The 27,009-nt window shown below is 41.7% G+C and overlaps 1 protein-coding gene across 1 annotated transcript in view; it reads left to right on the forward strand.

The window, feature by feature from the left end:
- Window positions 1–22,946: 22,946 nt before the first annotated feature.
- Window positions 22,947–27,009, forward strand: part of opn4xa (opsin 4xa) — a 44,239-nt gene continuing 40,176 nt past the window's right edge. Inside the window, exon 1 of the mRNA XM_036977445.1 lies at window positions 22,947–23,098. Coding sequence (XP_036833340.1) covers window positions 22,953–23,098 — 146 coding nt within the window. The 5' untranslated portion in view covers window positions 22,947–22,952. The remainder of the gene's footprint in view (window positions 23,099–27,009) is intronic.

Raw genomic sequence — 27,009 nt, forward strand, 5'->3', positions numbered from 1 at the left:
TACTGGAATTAGCTCCATTGTTCTGGGTGGTGGTCCAAACAGAGGATCCACTTTGAGAAAGTCGTATTCCTGGTCGTAATGTTGGTAAGTTGACGTTGCTCTTATATCCAATAGTTCTTCCCGGTTGTATGTAAAAAGACTTAAAGGGATAGGCATCCCGCTAGCGGGACAGCTCCGGTGAAACTGGAGGGCGCGCAATTCAAATAAATATTCATAACATTTAGGTACATACAAGTGTCTCATATCAGTTGAAAGTTTAAGTTTGTGTTAATCTAACTGCACTGTCCGATTTACAGTAGCTATTACAGCGAAAGCATGCCATGTGATTGTTTGAGGATGGCGCCCCACATCTAAATATTTTTCCACGGGCACAGGTTTCATAAAAAAAAATTCATAAAGGTTTCATAAAGGTTTCATAAATTAAATATTCACTTACTTTTTGGAAATCTTCCTCTGATTTGTCATCCAAAGGGTCTTAGCTTTAACATGTAGTGTTGTTTGGTTAGATAAAATCTTTCTTTATATGCCAAAAAGTCTGTTTAGTTGGCGCCATCGATTTGAGTAATCCACTCGTTCAACATGCAGAGAAAGGAATCCGAAAATCTACCCCTAAACTTTGTTTCAACAAGTCAAAATACATGTTTATTTACTCCTCAGATACCCTAAAATGTAATCAAACTATAATATTTCTTACGGAAAGAAGCATGTTCATGTTTTAGCAGGTGCATCTTGTCTTCAAGGCGAGCCCAAACACGAATTTCCAAGACTGTGTCCCTGTATTAAAACTGATATTTCTTATTTGTTTTGGAATAAGAAGAGACTGCTGACATCCTGTGGAAGCCATAGGAATTGCATCCTGGGAGCTAGAATTCAGTATGCCCCTACTTTCCATTGTAAGAGCATGGTCTCTCTCTCAAAAATAAAATCTGTTTGTTTTTTCTTTGGATTTTCTCCTACCATATCTATTGTGTTATATTCTATTACATTATTTTAACATTTCTACATTTCTAACATTTCCAATGGTACCAATTATATGCATATCCTGGCTTCAGGGCCTGAGCAACAGGCAGTTTACTTCGGGCACGTCATTCAGGCGGAAATTGAGAAAAAAGGGGCCTAGACGATTTTCTGTGGTAACAATGTAAGAAATAATACGTAAAAAAATAAAAATACTGCATAGTTTCCTAAGAACTCGAAGAGAGGAGACCATTTCTGTCGGCGACATCTAGTTCTTGGCCCTTACCAAGATTAATCCCCCAATTGCTCAGTTTGGCTGGGAGGCCAACTCTAGGAAGAGTCTTGGAGGTTCCAAACTTATTTTATTTAAGAATGATGGAGGCCACTGTGTTCTTGGGGACCTTCAATACTGTAGACGTTTTTGCTCTGTCATGCACTGTCACCTGTGGTCCCTTATATAGACAGGTGTGTGTCTTTCCAAATCATGTCCCATCAATTGAATTTACCACAGTTGGCCTCCAATCAAGTTGTGTAAACATCTCAAGGATGATCAATGGAAACAGGATGCACCTGAGCTCAATTTTGAGTGTCATAGCAAAGGGTCTGAATACTTATTTAATAAAAACCTGTTTTTTTTGTCATTATGGGGTACTGTGTGCAGATTGATAAGGAACATTTCTAATTTTGTCCATTTTAGAAATTGGCTGTAACGTAACAAAATGTGTACTAAGTCAAGGGGTACGAATACTTTCTGAAGGCAATGTAGTTGTCATCCAGTGGGGAAAAAAACTATTTCGTGGAAAAAGTGTGGCATTGGTATTTTTGTGAATGGAACATTCTAAAGCACTGGAGCTGGTGATAAATATTATATTTGCAACAAATCAAATTCCCTCGAAAATTCAGCCGTTTTTACTGTCCTCAGGGGTGGAGTTTAAATAACACCTTTCTTTCTTTATCCACAGTCTCTTGTGTCCTGACAAACCCTGTACATCGTGAACCTGCTAACTCTTTTACAAGTGGCGAAGGCACTCTTTTTACACCCTTTATCGAGTTCTGACCTGTGGTGAACCCAGGATAATCGAGTTTAGTATTTTGGTTTTTGAGCAAAGCGGTCTGAAAAGGGTCTTGGGGAGTGGAACGGCAGCTGCTTGCTCACTTGGGCGTGACTTGATAAAAGTGGGGAGGCTTTTATCTGTTCCTCTCCCAGGACTAACCTTTCCTCACACATGGCTGCTCATTTAACAGGCCTGATGCTGGTTTAAAAGGGCTGATTCTCCCTGAATCCCCATGCTGGATCGCTTCGGTCCCTACTCCCCTCTGGAAGGAAGCCAAGCTGGGACACACTGCTCTCACCTTCCATGTACCTTGGGCCCTGGAGCTCTATGTACACTCAGATCTGATTAAGGCACGCAGAGTTAGAGAGAAGAACAGTGCTGTTTAGAAGTGAATTATCGGTGGTGTTCCGCATTTACAGTAGTTATATAATGGAGAATGGAGTCTAGGAATGATACAGTATGTTGTTGAGCCTACATAACACAATGACATAACATGTATGCTTATAAAGCTCATACTATCTAGCTGAGAGCCAGACAGCCTTAGTGGGCTACAGGTGCCGTTCAATACATACTCTCCTGTCTGTCCTGCCTTCAGGAAATTGACCAAAGCAGTTTTCTCTGTTGCACCTGTTCCTCCATGCGTTGCTTGACCCAGTCAGTCTGATACCAGTCTGCAACTCTGTGATCCTGTGTCATGCTGGGTAAGTGGGGTCGTGCAGTGTAAGAATTGGTTCTTAACTGACTTGCCAAGTTAAATAAAGGTTAAATAAATAAATACAAATAAATAAAAGTGGCATAATCTAAAACTGTAGTCAATGTACTTTTAAGCCACTTGAAACGACTTTATATCACTGTGTTACCAAGGAATATTGGGTATGGCAAATAGGTTGAAGACAGGATTTACAGTTGGAAGTCGAAGGTTTACATACACCTTAGCCAAATACATTTAAACAATTCCTGACATTTAATGCCAGTACAAATTCCCTGTCTTAGGTCAGTTAGGATCACCACTTTATTTTAAGAATGTGAAATGTCAGAATAATAGTAGAGAGAATGATTTATTTCAGCTTTTATTACTTTCATCACATTCCCAGTGGGTCAGAAGTTTACATGCACTCAATTAGTATTTGGTAGCATTGCCTTTCAATTATTTAACTTGGGTCAAACGTTTTGGGTAGCCTTTCAAAAGCTTTGCACAATAAGTTGGGTGAATTTTGGCCCATTCCTCCTGACAGAGCTGGTGTGACTGTGTGTAGGCTTCCTTGCTCGCACACACTTTTTCAGTTCTGCCCACAAATATAATTGAGGTCAGGGCTTTGTGATGGCCACTCCAATACCTTGACATTGTTGTCCTTAAGCCATTTTGCCACAACTTTGAAAGTATGCTTGGGGTCATTGTCCATTTGGAAGACCCATTTGCAACCAAGCTTTAACTGATGTCTTGAGATGTTGCTTCAATATATCCACCTAATTTTCTTTCCTCATGATGCCATCTATTTTGTGAAGTGCACCAGTCCCTCCTGCAGCAAAGCACCCACACAACATGATGCTGCCACCCCCGTGCTTCACAGTTGGGATGGTTTTCTTTGGCTTGCAAGCCTCCCCCTTTTTCCTCCAAACATAACAATGGTCATTATGGCCAAACAGTTCTATTTTTGTTTCATCAGACCAGAGGACATTTCTCCCAAAAGTACGATCTTTGTCCCCATGTGCAGTTGCAAACTGTAGTCAGGCTTTTTTTATGGGGTTTTTCCTTGCTGAGCGGCCTTTCAGGTTATGTCAATATAGGACTCGTTTCACTGTGGATATAGATACTTTTGTACCTACTTCCTCCAGAATCTTCACAAGGTCCTTTGCTGTTGTTCTGGGATTGATTTGCACTTTTTGCACCAAAGTTTGTTCATCTCTAGGAGACAGAATATGTCTCCTTCCTGAGCGGAATGACGGCAACGTTGTCCCATGGTGTTTATACTTGCGTACTATTGTTTGTACAGATGAACATGGTACCTTCAGGCATTTGGAAATTGTTCCAAAGGATGAACCAGACTTGTAGAGGTCTACAATTTTTTTTCTGAGGTCTCGGCTGATTTCTTTTGATTTTCCCATGATGTCAAGCAACGAGACACTGAGTTTGTAGGTAGGCCTTGAAATACATCCACAGGTACACCTCCAATTGACTGAAATAATGATCAGAAGCTTCTAAAGCCATGACATTATTTTCTGAAATGTTCCAAGCTGTTTAAATGCACAGTCAACTTACTGTATGTAAACATCTGACCCACTGGAATTGTGATACAGGGAATTAAAAGTGAAATAATCTGTCTGTAAACAATTGTTGGAGAAATGATTTGTGTCATGCACAAAGTAGACGTCCTAAACGACTTGACAAAACTATAGTTAGTTAACAAGAAATTTGTGGAGTGGTTGAAAAACGAGTTTAATGACCCCTGCTGAAATGTAGTCCCTGTGCCTAACATGATCAGACTACCCCCTCTCCTTGGCAGTTCTGCCAAGAACTGCACTCCTCACAAATGTCCTCATCATGGAATTCAGTCAAAGTCTACGTAGTAAGTGAATAACTAATCTAATCCAAAACTAATTAAGATTTAAAGGTTACATGCAACAATGAGAAATATTGCCAAAAGCACATTGGAAATCAATGTAACACATGACCAGCGTGAGAACAGAGGGCAGAGTGACAGGGGAGGGAGGGAAGCAGGGGAGGAGTCGGGGGTGGGGGAGGCTGCTTTCCTGCTCTCTCACTGTTAATCTTTCTGCTGGCTGGCTGACTGGCTGGCTGAGAGGAGGCTGAGGTGAGAGCAGAGTCGTGGAGAGCAGAGCAGTTGATTCCTGTAACTTTGGGTGATTATCATCAGAGTATCTGAACAAACGTCAGGCTCCACCTAACCCAGGAATTAGAGAGAGAGAGAGAGGCTGGTGTCTAGAACCTTACACAACATTTAAACCTCCAGTCTGTCTGCTCTCTCCAGCACTTCCTATACATGCTGCGCAGCCAAAGTCACCCATCTCCACCAGTCCACACTAACACACTCAACAGGAGGAGGAGGACATCACTAGGGCAACAGGTATGTGCAATTGACTTATTTATGATTTGTTCACAGTCATTTTCTCTCTGCTAACATAGATGGATTGATGAATTTTGTGATTTGAAGATGAAGCTCGTATCAAATCTGTCTTCAAAATGTTTGCAGTATTGGGAGTTGAAAGCTATGTTTATTCTGTAAAACTTTCTTTGATTCACTACACTGCAGGGCATCCCTTCTAAAAAAGAATACATTGAATAAGTCTGGAATGATTTGAATTAGACTATTTCCCCTATTCCCTGGCCATTATAAAGCTCACATTTCTTCTTCGAGAAACCCATCAAGCCCAACACACATGGGAACGAGCCGACAGATCTAGGCTAACCCCAATCTGACTGGCTCAATATTCAGGTATGCTATCCATGCACAACCACACAGCCTAGCCTATGGCTATGATGCTGCCCTCAGCATAAGACAATGATGAGGACACCCCCTCGCTTGGGTCAAAGGAACACTATTAATACTATTATTGCTGAACATTGGACTTCCTTCTTACTATATTGCCTAGGATCCAGGACATCTGGACAATAAGGACTCCACGTCAATTAATGAACAATATATTGAAGTGTCATACAGACGGGGGCTGCTTCATTGTGGGGATACAGCACATTGCATCCATATGTGGCCTAAATATGGCAATATAAATTGGAAGCTATTCCCCTGCTATTTTTTATTGTACGACTGTTTAGGATGATGGCCAGTCCTGTATGGGCTACCACACAATTCCTTATTTCTTCTTCCTGTTGATCAGTGTCCCCTTCCCTTTACGCCACTTAAAATGTAGTACAGAGCACCTAAATACAAATGTAGGGTACATTTATGTTTATGGTCATTTAAACCATATTGCTAATAATAATAATGAGGATTATGGCTCAAGGGATATTCCTCCTACAGTACAGCCATCCATTTGACTGTTTAGGCTTGCATATCAGTTGTTATATCTCGCCTACTTTTCTCCTTTTCTTTTATTGCCCACCATATGTCATCAAGTCTACTAACTTAAATGTACAAGTCTGAATGGGTAAATGCTTACTTCTTGTGTTTCACTTTGATTTATTTATGAATAACATAAGCCCTAAACAAATATATACAGTTAGTGTACAAAAAAACATTATGAACACCTTCCTTATATTGAGTTGCACCCCCTTTTTTCAGAACAGCCTCAATTCGTCGGGGCACGGACACTACAAGGTGCCCGAAAGCGTTCCACGGGGATGCTGGTCCATGTTGACTCCAATTGCTTCCCACAGTTGTATCAAGTTGGCTGGATATCCTTTGGGTGGTGGACCATTCTTGATACACACAGGAAACTGTTGAGCGTGAAAAACCCAGCAGCCTTGCACTTCTTCACACACTCAAACCGGTGCGCCTGGCACCTACTACTATAGCCTGTATGTGTATGCTCCAAATTCATACGATCCTGCCTTTCTTGATTCTCTGAACACCATATTGTTATAATTAACTGAATTCCATCTGGTTATACGGACAGACATTAACGACATTTTGGACGTGCAAGACAAATCTAATAACTCCCGTACACACGCAACCAAGGCTCTCCAGCATACTGTATACTCTCTGATTACAACATCATTGATGCCTTGCAAGCACATCATCTTAGAGCAAAGGAAACATTCTCGCAAATCGATTTCATACAATTATCTACACCTGTATTTTCTTTAATCAAGAAAATAGAAATCTGACTTAGTATGAGCTTGTCTGATCACCACACAAACAGCTACCAACTTCAAATCTTAGAATCTACTAAAAGAGCCACAAGATGACATTTCAACCTTTCATTACTACAAAATCCTACATTCTGATTAATTTGAAATGTAACTAAATTTAATTCATAATGATCAATCAAAATTCAGTCGACCCCTGGATTCTATGGGATGCCACTAAAGCTTTATACAAAATTGTGAAGCTGCATTTGCACCTGGTTGAATAAATTGCAATTAAAAAATACATCTGAAATGGAAATGTCGTTAACTGTGTTAGAGCGTTCTCAATACACTCTTTTCAGACCACTTACTCTTTTCAAAATCAAGACAGAACTTAATTTATTGATGAGACACAACGAAGAATTTACCATCCATCGAGTTAGACTCAGCCATTACTTACATGGTAATCGTCCTAGTCGTTTATTGGCCAACAAACTTCGCAGTAATGAACAGTTAGCTGATATAGTAACTATTGAATCTAAAACAGGGGAATTACTGTCAGAACCCAAATTAATCAATCAAATATTATTAAAAAACTGTACATCTCTGATTGTAAATCCACACCAAGCCAGAATAAGTCCTTTCTAAAATAATTAAGAACTCCTCTTCTCTCAACAGAAGAAGTCACATCGCTGTGAGCCCAAATCTCTCTCAACTCAAAAGGGCATTGGATAGCATGAATAAAGTTTCACATAATTTCATATTTTTAAATAAATAAGGTCCACTATTGTTCGAAATGATGAATACAGCCATTCACAAAGGTTAATTTTGGAAAGACGTGAATACAGCACTAATTTCGCTTTTATTTAAAAAAGTTAAGGATGCCACCCTCTGTTCTCACTATAACCCCTTATGATAAACACAGATGTAAAACTGTTTTCCAAAATGTTGTTGTCCTGTCTCGAGACTTAATTACCCAAATTGGCCCACACGGACTAAAGCGGGTTTGTTAAAAAACATTTATTTTCGGATAACCTCCACCAACTATTACTGTAAGGACAGACTCTGGGAGACCAGATGCAAGTACAGGGAGTGGATATTTAATCAATTACGGACATGAAACAAATCAAGGACAGCGTCTGGACGGGGAATAAAACGACATTAAGGCAGACATGAGGAAGAAACTGAGGAAGTGACAGATATAGGGGAGGCAATCGATAAAGTAATAGAGTCCAGGTGAGTCTCATGAAGCGCTGATGCGCATAACGATGGTGACAGATGTGCGTAATGTTGGGCCGCTTGGTGCCCTCGAGTGCCATAGAGGGGGAGTGGATAATTACATGTCTTAAATGCTTCATCAGAAACAACAGCTCCTTGAGCTGTATTATCTCTCGATGCAGAAAAAACTTTTGATATCTATCATGGTCATATCTCTGGTCTGTCTTGGAACTTAATGGAAATATCTGCTGTGCTCCATTCGGAATCACTAGAAGCAGCAGACAGGGTGATCTAATTTCGCCTTTGATATTTTTGTTATCCATGGAACCGCTAGCCCAGGAAGTTCATCAAGCGAAGGAAATAACATACATTTCCTTAAAATCTACTGATCTACTTCACATTATACGCAGGTCAATATTTTACTATATCTAGACAATGTATCTCAATTGCTCCCAAATGCATTTAGGATCATAGATATATTCAGCTTTTTTCAGTTACTGTACAACCAAATGAATTTAGCCCCTGTCCAGAATACCCCTGAAGCATCCCCTCATGTGCATTTTACCAGTAGGCCTATGATCTCATGAGTCTTCTCAAGTACCTCCTATGTATAGGCCAAGTACCCCCAGGGGTCCTAGTACTCCTGCTTGTTTCCCACTGATCTAATCAATTTGCTTCAAGTTTAACACCAACCCCAGTAAAATGACAAGTCATCTTTAAAGCACAGTACATTTTGCTTTCAACTGCATTATTTTATTTGCCTTTCAGTGAGAATACACATACTCTGCCCACTGTCATGCAACAGAAAGTTCGTAAAATATGTTTTATAACACAATTCAATTGAAACAGAATGAAACTTTTACATGTGAATATTTTCTTCAAACAAATACAGACTTTCTTTCAAAGAAGTACTCAGTTGTTGTTGTTTACTTTTAGCCTGGGTTTTAGACTGGCTCGCTAAATGTTTTGGTTTTGTAACGTTCTGGGTGTAGTGGGTGAGAAGTCAGGCGCAGGAAGCAGAGAGTTCAGGGTAGTGCTAATTTAATGCACAAAATGGCGAACATAAGCCAACCCCACGAAAACACAGGGCGCACAACAAAACAAACGCCCCAAACACGGGGACTTAAACTGTCCATCAAAACCCACGAAATGGGAAACATGTAACCCACAGACGTGCACACAAGTTACACAAAACAATCCCGCACAAAGAGCAGGCGGGCCGGCTGGCTAATAAAGCCCAACTAATCAGCATATACACAACAGGTGGAACCAATAAACAGACAAGGAAGGGGAGGAAAGAATCAGTGGCAGCTAGTAGGCCGGTGACGACGACCGCCGAGTGCCACCCGAACGGGAAGGGGAGCCACCTTCGGTAGGAGTCGTGACAGGTTTACCTTTCGCCTGTGTTTTAGAATGGCTTGCTAAATGTTTTGGTTTTAGCTTTAGCCTGGGTTATAGACTGGCTCGCTAAATGTTTTGGTTTACCTTTAGCCTGGGTTTTAGACTGGCTCGCTAAATGTTTTGGTTTACCTTTAGCCTGGGTTTTAGACTGGCTCGCTAAATGTTTTGGTTTACCTTTAGCCTGTGTTGTAGACTGGCTCCCTAAGTGTTTTGGTTTACCTTTAGCCTGGGTTTTAGACCGGCTCGCTAAATGTTTTGGTTTTTATCTTTGGCCTGGGTTTTAGACTGGCTTGCTAAATGTTTTGGTTTTATCTTTAGCCTGGGATATAGACTGGCTTGCTAATGTTTTGTTTTGAGGAGGAGGAGCAGGAGGAAGGTGTCAAGGTGATAGAAAATGTCTCTGACGTCAACCTGAGTGTAGAGATGTGCTGCAACATCAATGAGCACAGCATGGAGCCCTGAATTGATGTGACACACTTGAGCCAGACCATCACTCACTGTGTTCAGTGTTGTAACAGATGGGGTTTTGTAATATGTTATGTTTTTCGGTCAATGTGGGCAGATATAGAAAAAGCAACACTTTGTGCAAGTAAATAAAATAGCAGCAAGTGGCTGATTGTAAATATATAAAAAATGGTCAGTTGACTTGTAATTTGAATATGTTTCTGTTTATATATACTCCATGGAACCCCTGGCCCAGGCAATTCATGAATCGAAGGAAATAACACAAATTTCCTGAGAATCTACTTAATCTCATTATTTGTACACAGACAATATTTTGCTATATCTAGACAATGTATCTCAATAGCTCCCAAACACATTAAGGATCATAGCTACCTAACTTTTAAAATGGATTCAACCAAATCAGCCCTATGCCTCTCAAGACCCTGATGGAGGACTCCATCTCTACTTATGGAATCCCAATCGTTTCCCATTTTAAATATTTGGGAGTAGATATATTTCCTTCCTTAGATAAAACCATTGGCAGAAATTTTAACAGAACGCTAAAATCAATTAAATCTGACCACAGTAGATGGAATAATATCCCAGTTGCATTAATAAGAAGAATATCTATTGTCAAAATGTATATATTGCCACAGCTTAATTTCTGTAGTTCAATGCTTCCCATGGTTCCCCCTTCTGGCTACTGGGATAAAATGTATAGTGCGGTTTCACTGTGTATGGCAAGGTAAACGATCCCGGATAAAATGAACACACTTACAAAGAGAGAAAGAAATAGGAGGACTATCCGTACCAAACTTTAAATTGTATTCCCAGGCACTAGCATTTCACCCCATCCGAAATTGGTTTAGAGATAATTATTCTGGCTGAGGGAAATGTAGTGTCTCCTATTTCCCTGGAAGAGGTGGTGGTCTTCACTGATATTATTGCTCACACAATTTCTATTTTACATACACATTACCAGGCAACTCCTTTTTTCTATATTTATGTTTTGGTTTACCAAAACTCACTGGACAGGTTATTAGGTACACCACCCCGTTCACGAAAATGGATCGCTGCTAAAGACAGTGAGTCACATGGCTGTGGCTTGCTATATAAGGCAGGCAGACAGGCATCGTGGCATTCACTTACTGTTCGATTGAACGTTAGAATGGGCAAAACAAGTGACCTAAGTGACTTTGAGCGTAGTACGATCGTCAGTGCCAGGCGTGCCGGATCCAATATCTCAGAAACGGCTCCCCTCAAGGGCTTTTCACGCACAACAGTATCGACAGTTTACTGACAATGGTGTGAAAAAAACATCCAGTCAGCAGCAGTCCTGTGGTTGAAGGAAAATGGCAAGAACCGTACCAGCTAACATGCGGGCCACAAACAGACAAATAACGGTACAGTATAACAGTGGTGTGCAGAATGGCATCTCGGAACGCAAAATCCTTGTCCTTGTCACGGATGGGCTATTTCAGCAGAAGACCACCCCGGGTTCCACTCCTATAAGCTAAAAACAAGAAACGGCTCCAATGAGCACATGATCACCAACACCGGACAATTGAAGAGTGTAAAAACATCACCTGGTCCGACATATCCCGGTTCCTGTTGCGTCATGCTGATGGCATGATTTGGCGTAAAGCATGAGTCCATGGAATCATCCTGCCTGGTACAGTCTGGTGGTGGTGATGTACTGGTGTGGGGAATGTTTTCCTGGCACACATTAGGTCCCTTAATACCAATTGAGAAAATAAAGTTGCAGACTTGTATAATCCATTCCCAAAGAATTCAGGATGTTCTGGAGGCAAAAGAGAAGTCCGACCCGGTACGTGATGGGTGTACCTAATAAACTGGCAGATGAGCGTATATAGTAGTGTAGGCAGTAGCGATTTTGGCATGTAAATCTTGGTGGGGAAAAATATGCCAGCAAAGCCCCTACACAACACAACACTAAACAATGCATTAATTGCACTAAAACTGTGACAAACGGTGCCCAGAAACTGTTTGGGGCTACATAAAGCTGTCCCAACAGCAGAGCTTTCTTTTCAGCACCATGGACCAATAAAATTGGATTTGGCAGCGAAACAGTTAATTAAGCGTCCTTTACTGCCTGCGACATGCATTGTTAAATAAAGGTTAAATAAAAAAATGTCAAATATAAAAAACATAAATGGAATGGCTGACTTGCTTAAACAAATGTGTTTTCTACTGACAATTTGAAACATAGAAACTATAGAAACTAGGTAATCCGTCATTTTGATTAAGATATTAATGAGTGCGTTAGGACGGATGTAGTCAATATAACTATTTGTTCAGCACTTTTGAAATGTACAGCGACAGAATTCAGAACATGAGCCGTTTTTAGAGTATTCTCCCTGTACACCAAGTCAGAGCCGTAGGATAAATACAGGGGGCATATAAGCAGAAAATGAAAGCTCTTACAATATTCAATGATTACATTTCTCTAAAACAGGCTATAGGTTACATGTGCACCACCAAGTCAGAACAGTAGGCTAAGTTAAGAGGGGGAAAGGGACCAAACTATTAGGGTGAGGCACATGGGCTACTAACAGCTTACTACACAACATACACTTAGCATTACTTTGTGTGACACGTATTAATGTTAAAATAACATGAAAAGCAGGCACACACACAAAAAATACAAAAATAATAATATACAGAACCAGTCAACAGTTTGGACACAGAAGTTTTTCTTTACTTTTCCTATTTTCTACATTGTAGAATAATAGTGAAGACATCAAAACGATGAAATAACACATATGGAATCATGTAGTAACCAAAAAAGTGTTAAACAAATCAAAATAGATTTTTAGATTCTTCAAAGTAGCTACCTTTTGCATTGATGACAGCATTGCAAACTCTTGACGTTCTCTCAACCAACTTCACCTGGAACGCTTTTCCAACAGTCTTGAAGGAGTTCCAACATAAGCTGAGCACTTGTTGGCTGTTTTTCCTTCACTCTGCGGTCCAACTCATCCCAAACCATCTCAATTGGGTTGAGGTCGGGTGATTCTGGAGGCCACGTCATCTGATGCAGCACTCCATCACTCTCCTTCTTGGTCAGATAGCCCTTACGCAGCCTGGATGTGTGTTGGGTCATTGTCCTGTTGAAAAACAAATGATAAGCGCAACCAGCGATAAGCGTATCGCTGCAGAATGCTGTGGTAGACATGCTGGTTAAGTGTGCCTTGAACTCTAAATAAATAATTGACGCTGTCACCAGCAAAGCACCCCTACACAATCACACCTCCTCCTCCACACTTCACAGTGGAGACTACACATCCGGAGATCATCCATTCACCTACTCTTTCGTCTCACAAAGACACAGTGGTTGGAACCAAAAATCTCAAATTTGGACTCATCAGACCAAAGGACAGATTTCCACCGGTCTAATGTCCATTGCTCGTGTTTTTTGTCCCAAGCAAGTCTCTTCTTATTATTGGTGTCCTTTAGTAGTGGTTTCGTTGCAGAAATTCGACCCTGAAGGCCTGATTCATGCAGTCTCCTCTGAACAGTTGATGTTGAGATGTGTCTATTAATTGCACTCTGTGAAGCATTTATTTTGGCTGCAATCTGAGGTGCAGTTAACTCTAATTAACTATCCTCTTCAGCAGAGGTATCTTTTGGTGTTTCTTTCCTGTGGCGGTCCTCATGAGAGCCAGTTTCATCATTGTGCTTGATGGTTTTGCGACTGCACTTGAAGAAACTTTCAAAGTTTTGAACATTTTCCTGATTGACTGACCTTCATGACTTAAAGTAATTCTCTTGACTGTCATTTCTCTTTGCTCATTTGAGCTGTTCTTGCCATAATATGGACTTGGTCTTTTACCAAATATGGCTATCTTCTGTATACCACCCCTACCTTGTCACAACTCAACTGATTGGCTCAAATGCATGAAGAAGGAAAGAAATTCCACAAATTAACTTTAACAAGGCACACCTGTTAATTGAAATCCATTTCAGGTGACTACCTCATGTAGCTGGTTGAGAGACTGCCAAGAGTGTGGGTGGCTACTTTGAAGAATCTAAAAACTAAAATCTATTTTCAAATAAATCAAATTGTATTAGTCACATGCGCCGAATACAACCTTAGAGTGAAATGCTTACTTACGAGCCCCTAACCAACAATGCAGTTTCAAAAAAATATGGATAAGAATAAGAGATAAAAGTAACAAGTAATTAAAGATCAGCAGTAAAATAATAATAGTGAGACCATATACAGGGGGTTACCAATACAGAGTCAATGTGCGGGGGCACCGGTTAGTTGAGGTAGTATGTACATGTACAGTGCCTTGCGAAAGTATTCGGCCCCCTTGAACTTTGCGACCTTTTGCCACATTTCAGGCTTCAAACATAAAGATATAAAACTGTATTTTTTTGTGAAGAATCAACAACAAGTGGGACACAATCATGAAGTGGAACGACATTTATTGGATATTTCAAACTTTTTTAACAAATCAAAAACTGAAATATTGGGCGTGCAAAATTATTCAGCCCCCTTAAGTTAATACTTTGTAGCGCCACCTTTTGCTGCGATTACAGCTGTAAGTCGCTTGGGGTATGTCTCTATCAGTTTTGCACATTGAGAGACTGACATTTTTTCCCATTCCTCCTTGCAAAACAGCTTGAGCTCAGTGAGGTTGGATGGAGAGCATTTGTGAACAGCAGTTTTCAGTTCTTTCCACAGATTCTCGATTGGATTCAGGTCTGGACTTTGACTTGGCCATTCTAACACCTGGATATGTTTATTTTTTAACCATTCCATTGTAGATTTTGCTTTATGTTTTGGATCATTGTCTTGTTGGAAGACAAATCTCCGTCCCAGTCTCAGGTCTTTTGCAGACTCTTCCAGAATGGTCCTGTATTTGGCTCCATCCATCTTCCCATCAATTTTAACCGTCTTCCCTGTCCCTGCTGAAGAAAAGCAGGCCCAAACCATGATGCTGCCACCACCATGTTTGACAGTGGGGATGGTGTGTTCAGGGTGATGAGCTGTGTTGCTTTTACCCCAAACATAACGTTTTGCATTGTTGCATTGTTTCATCTGACCAGAGCACCTTCTTCCACATGTTTGGTGTGTCTCCCAGGTGGCTTGTGGCAAACTTTAAACGACACTTTTTGTGGATATCTTTAAGAAATGGCTTTCTTCTTGCCGCTCTTCAATAAAGGCCAGATTTGTGCAATATACGACTGATTGTTGTCCTATGGACAGAGTCTCCCACCTCAGCTGTAGATCTCTGCAGTTCATCCAGAGTGATCATGGGCCTCTTGGCTGCATCTCTGATCAGTCTTCCCTTGTATGAGCTGAAAGTTTAGAGGGACGGCCAGGTCTTGGTAGATTTGCAGTGGTCTGATACTCCTTCCATTTCAATATTATCGCTTGCACAGTGCTCCTTGGGATGTTTAAGGCTTGGGAAATCTTTTTGTATCCAAATCCGGCTTTAAACTTCTTCACAACAGTATCTCGGACCTGCCTGGTGTGTTCCTTGTTCTTCATGATGCTCTCTGCGCTTTTGACGGACCTCTGAGACTATCACAGTGCAGGTGCATTTATACGGAGACTTGATTACACACAGGTGGATTGTATTTATCATCATTAGTCATTTAGGTCAACATTGGATCATTCAGAGATCCTCACTGAACTTCTGGAGAGAGTTTGCTGCACTGAAAGTAAAGGGGATGAATAATTTTGCACGCCCAATTTTTCAGTTTTTGATTTGTTAAAAAAGTTTGAAATATCCAATAAATGTTGTTCCACTTCATGATTGTGTCCCACTTGTTGTTGATTCTTCACAAAAAAAATACAGTTTTATATATTTATGTTTGAAGCCTGAAATGTGGCAAAAGGTCGCAAAGTTCAAGGGGGCCGAATACTTTCCCAAGGCACTGTAGGTAGAGTTATTAAAGTGACTATGCATAGATGACAACAGAGAGTAGCAGTGGTTTAAATAGGGGGTCGGTGGGGGGGGGGGGGACCTAGACTTGGCACTCTGGTACCGCTTGCCATGCGGTAGCAGATAGGACAGTCTATGACTAGGGTGGCTGGAGTCTTTGATAATTTTTAGGGCCTTCCTCTGACACCGCCTGGTATAGAGGTTGTGGATGGCAGGAAGCTTGGCCCCAATGTCCGTTCGTACTATCCTCTGTAGTGCCTTGCAGTCGGAGACCCAGCAGTTGCCATACCAGGTATGCTCTCGATAGTACAGCTGTGGAACAGCTGTAGAACATTTTGAGGAGCCATACCAAGTCTCATGAGGTGGAATAGGTTTTGTCCTGCCCTTTTCAAGACTGTCTTGGTGTGCTTGGACCATGTTAGTTTATTAGTAACGTGGACACCAAGGAACTTGAAGCTCTCAACCTGCTCCGCTGCAGCCCTGTCGATGAGAATGGGGGCATGCTCGGTCCTCCTTTTCCTGTAGTCCACAATCATCTCCTTTGTCTTGATCACATTGAGAGAGAGGTTGTTGTCCTGGCACCACATGGCCAGGTCTCTGACCTCCTCCCTATAGGCTGACTCGTCTCGTCGCAAATTTAATGACGCTGTTGGAGTCGTGCCTGGCCGGCAGTCATGAGTGAACAGGGAGTACAGGAGGGGAATGAGCACGCACCCATGAGGGGTCTCTGTGTTGAGGATCAGTGTGGCGGATGTGTTGTTACCTACCCTTACCACCTGGGGGCAGCTCATCAGGAAGTCCAGGATCCAGTTGCAGAGGGAGGTGTTAAATCCCAGGGTCCGTAGCTTATTGATGAGCTTTGAGGCCACTATGGTGTTGAAAGCTGAGCTATAGTCAATGAATAGCATTCTCACATTGGTGTTGCTTTTGTCCAGGTGGGAAAGGGCAGCGTGGAGTGCAGTATAGATTGGATCCTCTGTGGATCTATTACGGCAGTATGCAAATTGGAGTGGGTCTAGGTTTTCTGGGATGATGGTGTTGATGTGAGCCATGACCAGTCTTTCAAAGCACTTCATGGCTACAGACGTTAGTGCTTCGGGTAGGTAGTCATTTAAGCAGGTTACCTTAGTGTTCTTGGGCACAGGGACTTTGGTCGTCTCCTTAAAACATGTTGGTATTACAGACTCGGACAGAGAGAGGTTGAAAATGTGAAGACACAAGTGAAGACACATGCCAGTTGGTCAGCGCATGCTCGCTGTACACCTCCTGGTAATCTGTCTGGCCCTGCGGCCTTGTGAATGTTAACCTGTTTAAAGGTCTTACTCACATCGGCTGCAGAGAGCGTGATCACACAGTCTTCCGGAACAGCTGGTGCTCTCATGCATGTTTCAGTGTTTTTGCCTCGAAGCAAGCATAGAAGTAGTTTTGCTCATTTGGTAGGCTTGTGTCACTTGAAAGCGGTAGCTCTAGCCTTTAGCTGAGTGCGGTTGCTGCCTGTAATCCATGGCTTCTGGTTCGTCTGTATGGTCACTGTGGGAATGACGTCATCGATGCACTTATTGATGAAGCCAATGACTGATGTGGTGTACTCCTCAATGCCATCAGAGGAATCCCAAAACATATTCCAGTCTGTGCTAGCAAAACAGTCCTGTAGCTTAGCATCTGCTTCCTCTGACCACTTTTTTTTATTGCTCTAGTCACTGTTGCTTCCTGCTTTAATTTTAGCTAGTAAGCAGGAATTAGGAGGATAGAATTATGGTCAGATTTGCCAAATGGAGGGCAAGGGAGAGCTTTGTATGCTGTGTGTGGAGTATAGGTAGAGTTGTTTTCCCCTCTGGTTGCATATTTAAAATGCTGATAGAAATGTGGTCAAACTGATTTAAGTTTCCCTGCGTTAAAGTCCCACGCTCCTAGGAGTGCCACCTCTGGGTGAGCGTTTTCTTGTTTGCTTATGATGGAATACAGCTCATTCAATGCTGTCTTACTGCCAGCCTCTGACTGTGGTGATATGTAAACAGCTACAAAGAATACAGATGAAATCTCTCTCGGTAGGTAGTGTGGTCATCAGCTTATCATGAGAAACTCTACCTCAGGCGATCAATAGCTCGCGACTTCCTTAGATATCGTGCACCAGCTGTTGTTTACAAAAATACCAAGACCGCCACCCCTTGTCTTACCAGACGCCGCTGTTCTTCTACTCGTATAACCAGCCAGCTACATGTTGATATTGTCGTCGTTCAGACACTACTCCGTGAAGCTTAAGATGTTACAGTTTTTAATGTCCCATTGGTAGTTTAATCTTCCGCGTAACTCGTCGATTTTATTCTCCAAAGATTGCATGTTTGCTAGCAGAATGGAGGGAAGTGGGGGTTTATTCGATCGCCTAGGAATTCTCAGAAGGCAACCCGACCTTCAGCCCCTCTTTCTCAACCTCCTCTTCACGCAGGTCACAGGGATCGGGGCCTGTTCCCGAGGAAGCAGTATATCATTCGCGTCGAGTCATGAAATGAAAAAAAGGATTCTGCTAGTCTGTGGTGAGTAATCGCAGTCCTGATGTCTAGAACTTAATTTCGGTCATAAGAGACGGTAGCGGCAACATTATGTACAAAATAAGTAAAAAAATAAGTTGCAAATAAATTAACAAAAAAAACACAATCGGCTGGGGGCACATAAAACGTCTGCCTTCTTCTCCAGCGCCATCTTAATGACTTATTTTGATTTGTTTAACACCTTTCTTCGATACTACATGATTCCATATGTGTTATTTCATAGTTTTGATGTCTTCACCAGTATTCTACAATGTAGAAAATAGTCTAAATAAAGAAAAGCCTTGAATGAGTAGGTGTGTCCAAACTATTGACTGGTATTGTATATATATATACACACACTACCGTTCAAAAGTTTGGGGTCACTTAGAAATGTCCTTGTTTTTGAAAGAAAAGCAATTTTTTTGTCCATTAAAATAACGTCAAATTGATCAGAAATACAATGTAGACATTGTTAATGTTAAATTATGGTAAATAATAATGGTAAATTACTATTGTAGCTGGAAATGGCTGAGTTTTAATGGAATATCTACGTAGGTGTACAGAGGCCCTTTATCAGCAACCATCACTCCTGTGTTCCAATGGCATGTTGTGTTAGCTAAGGCTAATTGATCATTAGAAAACCCTTTTGCAATTATGTTAGCACAGCTGAAAACTGTTGTACTGATTAAAGAAGCAATAAAACTGACTAGTTTAGACTAGTTGAGTATCTGGAGCATCAGCATTTGTGGGTTTGATTACAGGCTCAAAATGGCCAGAAACAAATAACTTTCTTCTGAAACTCGTTCGTCTATTCTTGTTCTGAGAAATGGAGGCTATTCCATGTGAGAAATTGCCAAGAAACTGAAGATCTCGTACAATGCTGTGTACTACTCCCTTCACAGAACAGCGTAAACTGGCTCTAACCAGAATAGAAAGAGGAGTGGGCGGCCCCGGTGCACAACTGAGCAAGAGGGCAAGTACATTAGAGTGTCTAGTTTGAGAAACAGACGCCTCACAAGTCCTCAAATGGCAGCTTCATTAAATAGTACCCGTAAAACACCCGTCTCAATGTCAACAGTGAAGAGGCGACTCCGGAATGCTGGCCTTCTAGGCAGAGTTCCTCTGTCCAGTGTCTGTGTTTTTTTGCTCATCTTAATCTTCTATTTTTATTGGCCAGTCTGAGATATGGCTTTTCTTTGCAACTCTGCCTAGAAGTCCAGCATCCCGGGGTCGCCTCTACACTGTTGATGTTGAGACTGGTTGTTTGCAGGTACTATTTAATGAAGCTGCCAGTTGAGGACGTGAGGCATCTGGTTAGTAATTGTTTAGTAATTGCTTGCTACCAACCTTGCCAGCAGGCATGCCAGCTAAGCTAGTTAGCCAAGCTAGCTACTCTAATTTGACAGCCTCAAATAGCTTCTTGGTAGTAAGTTATGAAGTTGGGAGATTGGGAACCTATCTGGGCTAGCTAAAGCCAACTTCATAAAATTGCTAGGTGGATAGTAATATTACAGAGAAACAACAACAAAAATATTTTGAATAAACAGGACAGATCTGAGGGGGCGCGTGCCCCTGTGCCCCCTTTGGGCATGACGCATCTGCCCACCTCCCCAAACACACATCTTTGGAGAGCTTCTGAAACACATGGCTTCTAAAATACAAACAAAAGGTGCCGATTGCGCTATTAGTAAAATAACCATTGCCTCTTGAGATTACTGTGAAACACTCTTGGGCAGCCACACTGATGAGGGGGCTTCAGTCAGTCAGTCAGTCAGTCAGATAAACAGCAGTTGAATGGTGCCCACCCACACCACTCTGCTCTACTAGCTGAATGGCTACACATTAAGGGAGGGGGCATGGCCAGGGTTGGGTATGTTACTTTCTAAATGTAATCCGTTACAATTACCAGTTACCTGTCCAAAACTGTCATGAGTAACATATCTTTTGGATTTCCCAAACTCAGTAACGTAATCTGATTACATTCAGTTACTTTTAAATTACTTTCCCCTTAAGCCAGTACATGTCCAGGCCCGTCTGAAGTTTGCTAGAGAGCATTTGAATGATCCAGAAGAAGATTGGGAGAATGTCATATGGTCAGATGAAACCAAAATATAACTTTTTGGTAAAAACTCAACTCGTCGTGTTTGGAGGACAAAGAATGCTGAGTTGCATCCAAAGAACACCATACCTACTGTGAAGCATGGGGGTGGAAACATCATGCTCTGGGGCTGTTTTTCTGCAAAGGGACCAGGACGACTGATCCGTGTAAAGGAAAGAATGAATGGGGCCATGTATCGTGAGATTTTGAGTGAAAACCTCCTTCCATCAGCAAGGGCATTGAAGATGAAACGTGGCTGGGTCTTTCAGCATGACAATGATCCCAAACACACCGCCTGGGTAACAAAGGAGTGGCTTCTTAAGAAGCATTTCAAGGTCCTGGAGTGGCCTAGCCAGTCTCCAGATCTCAACCCCATAGAAAATCTTTGGAGAGAGTTGAAAGTCCGTGTTGCCCAGCAACAGCCCCAAAACATCACTGCTCTAGAGGAGATCTGCATGCAGGAATGGGCCAAAATATCAGCAACAGTGTGTGAAAACCTTGTGAAACCTTGACAACAAAGGTTATATAACAAAGTATTGAGATAAACTTTTGTTATTGACCAAATACTTATTTTCCACCATAATTTGCAAATAAATTCATTAAAAATCCTACAATGTGATTTTCTGGATTTTTTTTTCCTTCTCATTTTGTCTGTCATAGTTTAAGTGTACCTATGATGAAAATTACAGGGCTCTCTCATCTTTTTAAGTGGGAGAACTTGCACAATTGGCTGACTAAATACTTTTTTGCCCCACTCTATATGTATAATTTAGGTCCAAAATTAAGTCCAAAAATGTATGTAGCAACTACAGATTGCCCCTTTAAGTCTATCATAAGTGTGCGAGTTTGAGCATGTGTCCATTAAGCCTATGGATTTTGTTTTTATCAGCATGAATTAGATTGAACACCCCACTTTTGTTCCATTGGCTGGGATCTGCACAATGCAGCAGTTGTAAGAGCGTATTTTTCACTGGCTGTCCACTGGTTTCAAAAACAATGATTGATAGGTAGTTTAAACTTCTTGAGTTCAACCATTATTGGGTTCAAATACACAGTTAGATTTGTGAACAGCGATCCACAACAACCACAATCCGTAAGGAGCAGATAGCTGAATGAGAGAGCAGCAGTGTGATTCACATCAATGCGCTATGTTGATATCAATAATAAGTGATATCCGTATCGCCGTAGACTACACCCCTGCTTGTCATCCTGACCTCCAAGCGTTTATTCAAGTTGGATAATCTTTGGATGCCAACAGCAGTCGCACCATTGGAAGACATATCTTGGACTGAAGCTTGCTCTTTTACCCCGATCCATCAAACACATTGGTGTCATTTAAGTGGTCTATGGCTTGTGGTCAGACTCGCTCAGGTGGTATACATTTTAAGTTGAGCCTTTTTTCAATAGTGATTTGAATGTCATTGAGAAAACAGAGAAGTGTCAATGATTTTTTTTCTCTCGCTAACATCCTTTCGGAATTTAGTAAAGTAAGTAATCCTCGAAGTAATCATCTAGTTTTTCAAAAGTATCTGTACTCTGATTAAAATATTTTTTGCTGGTAACGTAGTTACCGTTTTTTTTTTGTAATCCCTTACATGTAATCCGTTACTCCCCAACCCTAGACATGGCTTTACATTGCGTGACTCTTTGGGCAGTCTTGATTTGATCACATTAACATAAATAAACAAATCCTCTTATAATCAGTACCTCAATGGGGTTGCGGTCAACCAGAGCCAAGCCAACACACTGCAGGGTCTGCATGGCTATATTCATCATCACAAAATGCCACCGCTTAATCACTTCCTTTAATCATTCGCTTTATGGATGGACATAACCCAGTGATTAATATTATAATTTATTAACAGTGACAAAAAAGGCTGCATTAAAGTAAATAGTATATGACTTCATAAGTCTATGATTTCACATATTGAATGATTTTATCACCAAAAGTAACAAACTTTTATAAGACAAAAATGCCTAAACATTAAGTTTTTGTTCATAGTATGTGCAGTCTCTCCTAAATGCTCTTTCCAAATGGTTGCTTGTCACAAGCACTTAGATCCATGATAACTAAAAGTTTTTGATTGTTATTGTTGTGCAGTGGTTTGCAGCCGATCAATGCTTTCACACCAATGAGTAAGGAACCCCTGTCTGGGCAGAGCTACAGTATGTTGACTACACCTCAGCAGCTCAGCCACAAGGCTCTACCTGGAAGGGATCAATATCTGAACCACAGGACACATTTCACCTGGAGGATGATGGGAGGTCAGATATGATGTTTGGATTCATTCTGAGAGCTGTTGTCTTACTACCTTGTTCCATCCTCTATCGGATGGAAAACAGTCAATGCTTACTACTGATATCATAGAGCCAAGGCAAACCATGGAAGACAGTTATGTAATAAACAGACAGACAGAGAGAGAGCGAGAGACAGAGAGAGAGACAGAGACAGATGTTGTGAAAGAGAGGGAGAGCTCTGTGGTGAAAGTGGTTTAGTGAAAGTGTTGTATTGTCCATTACGTTGTTCATATGGACTGAGTCAGGTCTGCTTCTCTCTTTGTCCCAGGCATGTCAGGCATGGACAACATGGACCGAGGTTTCTTCCGGAAGGTGGATGTGCCAGACCACGCTCATTACATCGTGGCCTGCTTTGTCGTGGTGATTGGAGCAGTGGGGGTCGGTGGGAACGCCCTGGTGATGTACGCCTTCTTCAGGTAGGCCACAGTACCTGAGGGAAGAGGGGAATGAAGGAGGGAAAATCACCTGTTGGAGGGGAGAGGGCAAGTGTTTCTAGCCTGGGTACCAGTCTGTTTCTGCTCTCTTTCAGACTGGCACCCAGGCTGAAGTGTTTCCTTTTTTTCTCCTCTAAACCTCTTATTTGATTCACCAAAGTAATAACGAGGTGTTTATTTACAGGATAGATTTGACCATGCAAGGTATTTAAAGAGGATATTTGAACATTTGAAGATCTTTGTGGGAACAGGCATGAGAATAGGCATCATCGCAGATTTTCGCACCCTTTGGTTCTAGCTCTCCGATTTGTCCTCATATGCCTGTTCTTTGTGCCATCCTGTCCGTTTAAATTCCTCAAAACTGTTTGTGTTCAGCTCTTCAGTAAGGGCCCGATTCAGACGTAGGAAATCAATGCATTTTTTTCACATTTTGATTTAAAGCACTTCTCAGTAGTTGGTACTCAGACTTACCTTATACAAGTACGTTATGGGCTGTGCAGGTGTGGCTCCCTTGCATGCACTGAATAAACGTAATTCAACTGCTGAAAATCCTCCCACTTGCTGGCCAACTCCTCTGGTGGAGTTTTCATTCAATAGGGTCTCCAGTACATTAAACTGCTATGTGTGATCTTGGTTCCATAATGACTCAAATAGACTACATGTCTCAAACATTCACCTAATATTATCCACTATTACTGGCGACTCTGACGAACAACCACACGGACCACAGCTAGCACAGCGGATGTGTGCCGATTCCAGCTGAGAGTCGGGGCACTCGGCTGAGAGTCGGGGCACTCGGCTGAGAGTCGGGGCACTCGGCTGAGAGTCGGGGCACTCGGCTGAGAGTCGGGGCACGCGGCTGAGAGTCGGGGCACGCGGCTGAGAGTCGGGGCACGCGGCTGAGAGTCGGGGTACGCGGCTGAGAGTCAGACTCGGCAGACGTCATGTGGCCCGACTCTTTTGATACTTTGTGCAAGGCATTAAAAACTTTGTGGAGGGAGCCTCCCGAGTGACCCAGCGGTCTCAGATACCGCATCGCAGTGTAAACTGCGTTGCTATAGATGCTAGTTCGATACTCATGCCAGCCGCGACCAGGAAACCCATGAGGCGACACACAATTGGCCCAGCGTCGTCCGAGTTAGGGGAGAGTTTGGCCGGCCGGGATGTCCTTGTCCCATCGTGCTGTAGCGACTCCTGTGGCGGGCCAGGTGCATGCACGCTGACACGGTCACCAGGTGTACAGTGTTTCCTCCGACATATTATTTTGGGGGGTGGATGGATATAATTTGTATGCAGAAAATGTATAATAGTAATATTTAAAATGACTAAATATTGTAATTTTGTATTCATTTATTTAAATTAGCACCGGGCTGCTTCTCGGGGGATGCTGGTGAGATGCCTGGCAAAGTCGGCTGCATTCCGGTAGATGGAAACGGCCTGATGTACTTGGGCCGATTCTGGGCAGTCATTCATTTTGATTCTGGGCCGAGTCCGACACCTGATTCCGGGCCAATTAAACAAATTCCACCCTTCGGGAGAGGGCCGCTTCTGGGCTGATTCCTCATTGCTATCTGGGACATGACAGAAGAAAGAAAGTAATCTAATGATGTAAGGCAAAAAAATTGGCTACAAATTGAAGGACACTAAGACGAAAGGGACCACTATTATGTATGTGGGTATTACTGACAGTGGCTTCCAATAGTGATATTTCATATGAAAAAGGAAAAGCCTGGGAATATAATTAAAACATTCTAGACAGTATAAATCAAGTCGGTAGATTCCGTGCTATGGTCAGTGCACACAGATTTCCATAAGATACAGCCTTGGCTTGGGTCTTTGAATTTCACCCCCCACAATTATGAAGCCGTAGGCCTAGAATGAAAAACTATTTATATTCCACTGTGGAAAAGAGGCTGAAATATCTGTCATGCTTACATGCTTTTCATTATGCTGAAATCTGTTTCTAGCATTCATAAGGTCAAATGGATCCAAAACAATTGTCATTTATATGACAAGTCAAAAGTTTGGACACACCTACTCATTCATGGGTTTTTCTTTATTTTTACTATGTTCTACATTGTTAAATAATAGTGAAGACAACAACACTATGAATTAACACACATGGAATCATGTAGTAATCAAAAATCTAAATATATTTTAGAGTTTTCATTCTTAAAGTAGCCACCCTTTGCCTCGATGACAACTTTTCACACTTGGAATTCTCTCAACCAGCTTCACCAGGAATGCTTGTCCAACAGTCTTGAAGGAGTTCCAAAATATACTGAGCACTTGTTGGCTGCTTTTCCTTCACTCTGCGGTCCAACTCATCTCAAACCATCTCAATTGGGTTGAGGTTGGGTGATTTTGGAGGCCAGGTCATCTGATGCAGCACTCCATCACTTTACTTCTTGGCTTCACGGTGAGAACCACACATGCGGAGATCATCCGTTCACCTACTCTACCTCTAACCAAAAATCTCAAATTTGGACTCATCAGATCAAAGGACAGATTTCCACTAGTCTAATGTCCATTGCTTGTGTTTCTTGGCCCAAGCAAATCTCTTCTTCTTGGGTCTTCCTTTCCTGTGGCAGTCCTCATGAGAGACAGTTCCATCATAGCGCTTGATGGTTTTGCAACTGTACTTGAAGAAACTTTCAAAGTTCTTGACATTTTCAGGATTGACTGACCTTCATGTTTTAAAGTAATGATGGACTGTCACTTTTCTTTGCTTATTTTAGCTGTTCTTGCCATTATGGACTTAGCCATTTTTGGTAAAATACCATCTTCTGTATACCACCCCTACCTTGTCACAACACAACTGATTGGCTCTAACACATTAAGAAGGAAAGAAAATCCACAAATGAACTTTTAACAAGGCATACTTGTTAATTGAAATGTATTCCAGGTGACTACCTCATGAAGCTGGTTGAGAGAATGCCAAGAGTGCAAAGCTGTCATCAAGGTAAAGGGTGGCTACTTTGAAGAATCTCAAATCTCAAATATATTTTTATATATTCAACACTTTTTTGGTTACTACATGATTCCATATGAGTTATTTCATAGTTTTGTTGTCTTCACTATTATTCTACAATGTAGAACATAGTAAGAATAAAGAAAAACCCTTGAATGAATAGGTGTGTCCAAACTTTTGACTGGTACTGTATATTTATACTGAACAAATATATAAGCTCAACATATAAAGTGTTGGTTTCATGTTTCATGAGTTGAAAAAAATAATAATAAGCGTATTTCTCTCAAATTTCGAGCACAAATTTGTTGAAATCACTGTTAGTGGGCATTTCTCCTTTGCCAAGATAATCCATCCGACTGACATGTGTAGCATATCAAGAAGCTGATTAAACAGCATGATACTTACACAGGTGCACCACTCTAAAATGTGCAGTTTTGTCACACAACACAATGCCACATATTTTGTGGGAGCGTGCAATTTGCTTGCTGACTGCAGGACTGTCCACCAGAGCTCTTGCCAGATAATTAAATGTTAATTTATCTACCGTAAGCTGCCTCCAATGTCATTTTAGAGAATTTAGCAGTGCGTCCAACGGCATCACAACCGCAGGCCACGTTTAACCACACCAGCCCAGGACCTCCATCCGGCTTCTTCACCTGCAGGATCGTCTGAGACCAACCACCCGGACAGCTGATGAAACTGTGGGTTAGCAGAACTGAAGAATTCCTGCACAAACTGTCAGAAACCATCTCAGTGAAGCTCATCCGCGTGCTTGTCGTCCTCACCGGGGTGTTGACCTGACTGCAGTTCTGCATCGTAACCGACTTCAGTGGGAAAATACTCACCTTCGATGGCCACTGGCATGCTGGAGAAGTTTGCTCTTCACAGATGAATCCCGGTTTCAACTGCAGACAGCATGTAT

Source organism: Oncorhynchus mykiss, chromosome 5, assembly GCF_013265735.2.
Source record: "Oncorhynchus mykiss isolate Arlee chromosome 5, USDA_OmykA_1.1, whole genome shotgun sequence".
Lineage (NCBI taxonomy): Eukaryota > Metazoa > Chordata > Actinopteri > Salmoniformes > Salmonidae > Oncorhynchus > Oncorhynchus mykiss.